At 37.1% G+C, this 6,470-nt stretch overlaps 1 protein-coding gene across 1 annotated transcript; it reads right to left on the reverse strand.

The window, feature by feature from the left end:
• Positions 1-912: 912 nt before the first annotated feature.
• s1pr4 (sphingosine-1-phosphate receptor 4) lies at positions 913-3,913 on the reverse strand. Its single transcript, XM_083558034.1, has 2 exons — positions 3,780-3,913; positions 913-2,831 (listed from the first exon to the last, which is right to left on the reverse strand). The coding sequence occupies exon 2, from the start codon at positions 2,710-2,712 to the stop codon at positions 1,573-1,575; it is 1,140 nt and encodes a 379-aa protein (XP_083414160.1). The 5' UTR covers positions 2,713-2,831; positions 3,780-3,913; the 3' UTR covers positions 913-1,572.
• Between the last annotated feature and the right edge of the window lie 2,557 nt (positions 3,914-6,470).

Raw genomic sequence — 6,470 nt, forward strand, 5'->3', positions numbered from 1 at the left:
AAGTAGATTTTTCTGGTATTAGTATGTCATTATTTATTTTTTAACTTCTTACTTTCACTCATTACATTCTTTACACAAATATCTGTACTTTCTACTTCTTACATTTTAAAACTAGACTCATTACTTTAGTTTTAATCAATTTGTTGACATAATCAATATTATGTCTTCTCACTGCGCACTGTTTTCAGCCCATCAACCTATTATTTGTTATTTAGCGGCTTTTTCAACTTACCACTGGTGTATAATTTCTTGGTTATCACACACCCCAGATGTCTGCTAGCCTACAAAATTAAAAAACAAGCACTGCAGAAGGCAACAAGAAGTCTGGGGTTAACGTGGATGGGACTGAGGGAGTCATTCCTGATTACCTGATCATCATCTTTTTCCTTCTTGTATTCTATATTCTATATGTTCAGCCTGAATACATTCATTAGATAACAAAATAAGTTTTTTTTTAGTTCATATATTAATATGACGTGAGGTCCAGTTACCAATGTGACACTAACACAGGTAGTAGTAATGGCAAATTTTTACTTAAGTACATGTCAGTCCCTACACTTCTTTATGGTAATTTGAGTGAAAAATGTATAGTCAGTACTTCGACTTTTACCAGAGTATTTTAAACATAAGTACATGAGTATCTGTACTGAAGGATGTGTGTAATATTACCAAGTTACCAAGTGTTGTCCCTTGAGAAGATATAGAAAAATGGTTGAACTTTTGTGAGATACTGTATATACATGTACATTTCTTCTTAGACTTCACAGACATTAATAACTATTTTAAGTTTTAAACTGTTTTTAAGTCTCAAAGCCTTTTGTAAAAATAAGACATTTTAAATGGTTGAGTGTGGAAGTCGCCCTCTTGTGGTCAATTAGTGTAGTGTAACGATTGCACATGAACACCTTGACGTACTGTCAATGAATATTTCTCTTTATTTCAGATATAAAGCTCTTATTTCTACATTTCCGCAAAAGTGTAAACATTCCACCACGATAAACATCGTGTACAAAAAATATCCATCATTTACGCATATAAACATTTACATAGTTTTCATTCAAAGCCTTTTGGTGAGTATAAGATATTGCATTTATTTGAAAGTTTTTGAATGATTTTCTTCATTCTTTATAAAGAAAGGCATCCACATGCTTTTTACCTGGCAAAATCTGATATTTTTCAACAATGTTGATGTCTTCATTTAATATTAAAACAATAACAGCAGAAATAGTCTTAAAATAATAAAAAGAAGAATATAAACTGTAGAAAATTTTTTTTTTTTTTATGTTTTTGTTAATAAAAATATATGTTTCATGGTACATTCATAATCCATAAAGATGACAAAATAAAAAAATGGTAAAAAAACAAAAAAAACAAGTTGTCTGCTAACACACATAATTGTCTTTATGTGTGTTGGTATTTACGCACTTCTTCAGAAAAATACTGAATAGATGTAAAATGATGATTAATAAAAAACATTCCGTTTGCATGTGCGTGGCTGTGTGTGCATGAGCAAGCATCTTGTGTGCATGTGGGTGTGTGATTTCCTTGTGGTTTGCGCGTGTAACATGTGGTTTAAGAGCTCGACGCAGACAGGCAGGAGGTGGTGGAGCTCAACCTGGTCTTCTTGCTGCTCCTCTCTTGGCTCTGTGGGCTCGTGCTCAGGTTCCGCACCTTGTTGAAACTGTTACGCAGGCTGCTGTGGCGGCTCACCGATGTGCTCGAGGTCTCCTTGGATGAGAAGCTCTCTGGGCGGCAGATGCAGCACAGGAGGCTGCAGATGGCCTTGCGCAGATCCTGGCTGCCCATTGAGTAGATGAGTGGGTTGATGGCGGAGTTGAGGACGGCCAGGGCGATGACCCACTGCGGGCTGAAGAGAGACTCGCAGCGACGCGAGTAACAGTAGTAATCGATCAAGAGCAGGACAAACAATGGGCCCCAGCACAACACAAATGCAGCCACGATGGAGATCACAGCTTTGAGGAGACGGATAGAGCGCTTTCTGCTTTTCACCAAGGCCGTCGAAGTGTTTTTCCGGACGCGCCAGTATATGGCGAAATAAAGGCCACAGATGGACAGGAGGATGATGAAGAAAATGACCAGAGCAAACAGGATGTAGCTCTTAGAGTACAAGGGCAGCAGAGTTGAGCAACCACTTAGATCGCACACGCAGTTCCAGCCGAACAGAGGCAGGAAACCGATGATGAACGCCAAAATCCAGCACAGCACTACTAGGAGATAGATCCGATAGGTCTTCTTGTACCTGTTCTCAGACTCTGACTTCATGGTGGCGTATCGCTCCAATGCAATCAGCAGCAAGCTGAACACGGAGGCGGACAAGGCCACAAACAGAAGTCCTTCACGCACAAGCCAAAACAGCGGGCTGAGCTGCATAGTGAGCCCTCCCGACATGCAGATGTTCACCACATAGGCTGCTCCTGTGAGCAAATCACTGAGAGCAATGTTGCCGATGCAGATGTACAGCCAACGGTGGCGCATGCGCACACGAAACAGCACGGCCATCAGCACCAGCAGGTTCTCCAGCATGATTAAGATGCTGAAGCAGAGGAGGACGGCTGAACCTGTGCTGATGCTGCTTTTGTCTGATGTTCGGTGCTGCAGTCTCCCGGTGTAGTTATAATGCTGCAGGATGATGCTGCCTCCGCTCCGGTTGTACACTTCCGGGCAGGATGCAGAGGAACTGAGTGTGTCCATGATTGAATAATGGGGTAAATTTTAGGAGGTTTGGGTTGAATCTCACTGAGATGACTGGCTTGTCTTTTCTCAGGCAATCAGACTCCCTCTCCTGATAGTTCTGCTGCTCTTACAGTCTCCTAATAAAGGAAAATAATTAATTACATATGAACATCAAAACCTCTGGTGAGAATGTTGTTTTATTTTAAAGGAAGTGCACCAACATGATGACTAGTGGCTGCAGACGCAGACAGAAAGTTGCCTTTACAGTCACAAATTGTTTTATATATACAATATTTTTTGGTGTTGATTATATAGAAGAATTATTTATTATATAGAAGAATTATTTTCTTACTTTACTTTATTTATTCTTCCTTTAAAAGCATAGTTGGGTTGAATTTCTTTTTGTTTAGTTGTTGTTGTTGTTTTTTTGTTTTTTTTTTAAAAGATGAAAGATGTGTCTTAAATACCTCAAAATGCTATTTTTGTACGTTTTCTTTCTTTTCTAAGAGAGCAGTGATACAACACTGGCACGCTTTCAAAGTGCATGTAAATATCTTTACTTTCACTACTACACTTGTGGTTATAGGTGGAGTTTCCTTTACTGGCCGTTTAAAAACCACGCATGTGTTTTGCAAAGAATGGCACAGTCAGCATTTAAATACCCTGAATAAATAAAAAAAATTACTTTTTTTCCTATACACAGTGCATTTAATTAATTACATTTAATGAATGAATTCATTCATTCATTTGCAGGTGGTTCAGGAGATTAATTAAAATAAAAGATTAACAGTTTAGTTAAAACAATTCCAATAAATTTAATAAATGGAGTTAATTTGTTAGATTTGCGCACAATTAGTCCTTAATTAGCTGCTTTATTTCATGTATTAAAAAACAAAAAAGCACAAATCATATGCAAATTAAAAGGTGCAGGGAGGTTACTCAGGAAAAAAAGGCATAATAAAATAAACAATGTCCAATTTATTTATTTTTTTTAAATAACATGATTAATATTATTGTCCTGCTTTATGTTTTGTTCAGTTCCAAAACTCTGATTTGATTGTTATTATCAAAGAAATATGCCTTACCTCGTGCATGTGATGCTGATGTCTGTGCAGCCATCCATCCTCTGAGCGCTCATCCTCTATGCGCGACTATAACAAGGAAGGAAGCTTACACATTTTGACACACCCAATGGAGAAAGGGCTGATGAACTAAAATGTGTTTTTCACACATCGTTTTTTACAATAGGCCTAGAAAAGAATTGTGACATCTTCCAGGAATAAATGCACATTGCATGTTTCGCACACGTTGTGTGGACATTGTGTGTGTGTTGGCATACCGTCCTTTAAATGGCAATGCATTAAATTAAATATATATATATATATATATATATATATATATATATATATATATATATATATATATATATATATATATATATAAATAAATAAACAAGCCAACAAATAAATGCACATTATTTATTTACAGTATTATCTACAAAATGGGTCTCATTGAAAACCATTTTTGTACAGATAATATAAAAATATAATTGCTACCAATTTTTCCTGAATTTTTTTGTCGCTTTTTTAGCAGCTGTTTACAAGTGTTGCTGCAATACAGCACAAAAAACTGTCACATTCTGACCTACATTATGCACTAGTCTTACAACAGCTGAAAAAATAATGGTTACCCAATATTTTACAGAACGACTCAGCAAACAGGAACTCCTGATGCTCTGCCCTCCTCCCTTAATTCCTCACTTTACATCATCCAGGTGTGAGCAACAATTTCTTTACTACAACTTGTCAGACTTGGACCTCTGTGAGTGCACATTCACCACATTTAATGAGTCAGATCATATTGTTGTCATTGTTGTCAGATCAACAAGATTAAATTGAATTAATGCTGCTCTATATAGTTCCTCATTCCTTTCATATTTTAAGTAAAAAAAAAATTATTTTTTTAATTGATCACAAACCCCCTCAAATAGTGGAATCATCTGAAAACAGGACGATCTCTGAGCGTACCACATCCTTGTGAGTTACGCCCTTAACTGTCACCTTCTTTCTGGTTGACAATCAAACCAAATGAGAGGAAAAACACATGAGGGTGTGAAACGCCCTGTTACTTCAACATGCTAAAACTGTCAAGGTAAACCGACCACATGTTTACATGCATCTTAACAGAAAATGTCCCTTTAAACTTTCCAAAACATCTTTTAGAAGTTAGTTCTGTGCAATACGAAATATTAATAATCAAATTTCATGTTACGAAAATTTTTTAAAACTTGAACAACACAGCTGTTAAATCCAGGGATTTTAACTCACAACCTTCTAATCAAAAGTACACAAAAATCAACACTTTATCTCACAAGCCTGTCCCAGAATGTTTTGCCACAGCTAAGCACCACCCACTTTTACACACACACACACAAACACACACACATTTCGTAATCACTGTGTGCGTCACAAAGAAACACGTTAAAAACATATTTTTTTTGAGCTGAGGGTTGCAGGGGTGCAAAGGGGGAGTTCTGCTTCTAACCCACATGCAAACAAGCAACACATTCTGCCTCATTGTTTACATTTCTACGATAATATTCTTGTTTTTTTCTCCTTGGTTTTTTTCTCTCCTTTTTTTGAAATGAACTTATTTATTTGCAAATGGGGGAGAATAAATCACAATATACATTTTATACATTTTTTTACATTTATGACATTTTTTGACAGAGTTATAAGTCCTCATTATCCAGAGCAATTTACAAGTACCATACAAGTACACCGCTATATAACAAATATCTGAGGGAACTTTCATTGTATGTACAGTCCTAAATGATGAATCTTAATGAATTGTGAATTCTTCTGTTTTTTTTGTTGTTGTTGTTGTTGTTTGTTTGTTTTTCACACAAAATCAGTTTAGTTCTCACTTTTGCTCTAGTGCACATTCACCACATTTAATGAGTCAGATCATATTGTTGTCATTGTTGTCAGATCAACAATGAGAGTTGACTCTATAAGCTCCCAGATGACTTTAACTCAGTGATATATTTTCTTCAAATCAGAGAAAGCCTGAGACATTTTGATTAGTGATTAGTAGAAAAGATCCACTATGGCTTAAACTGTACCATCAATAACCTATTTTTGCATTTTGCAAATGTGCATGAAGGCCAAACTGTGATGGCTAGACGACTGGGTCACAGCATCGCCAATACTGCAGATCTTGTGTGGTGTTCCTGGTCTGCAGTGGTCAGTATAAAAGTGTAAGGAAGGAACAGTGGTAAACCGGTGACAGGGTCATGGGCTGCATTGGCTCATTGATGCACTTGAGGAGCAAAGGCTGGCCCTTGTGGTCCAATCCAACAGATGGGCTACTGTTCAAATGGCTGAAGAAGTTAATGCTGGTAATAATCGAAGAGTCAGGATTGTTTTTGGCAGCAAAAATGGGGACCAACACAATATTAGGCGGGTGGTCATAATGTTCCGCTTGATCGGTGGCCATAAAGTTAAGACTGATCGGTGTTTACTTAACAGCACAGGAAAATAACAGAGTTTGCTTGAATACAGGGTCTTGTTCAAGGTCCATTATTGACAGCTTGGTAATGTTGGGGCTTGTACCCCAAACCTTCTAAACAGTAACCCAGAGCCTTAACTGTTGAGCCACTGCTCAAGATACAGGTAAAGGTTTTCTGTGAACACTGGGTATGTGACAGGAATATACTCCAGATGAAAGACCTAAGATAAACTGTAATAAATGGGTATTCAATGCCACCCAATTGA

This window comes from Silurus aristotelis (genome assembly GCF_946808225.1).
Source record: "Silurus aristotelis genome assembly, chromosome: 13".
NCBI classification, from domain to species: domain Eukaryota; kingdom Metazoa; phylum Chordata; class Actinopteri; order Siluriformes; family Siluridae; genus Silurus; species Silurus aristotelis.

Bases quoted from the DNA above. Each gene is read 5' to 3' on its own strand.
- s1pr4 (XM_083558034.1), bottom strand. From the start codon at position 2,712: ATGGACACACTCAGTTCCTCTGCATCCTGCCCGGAAGTGTACAACCGG.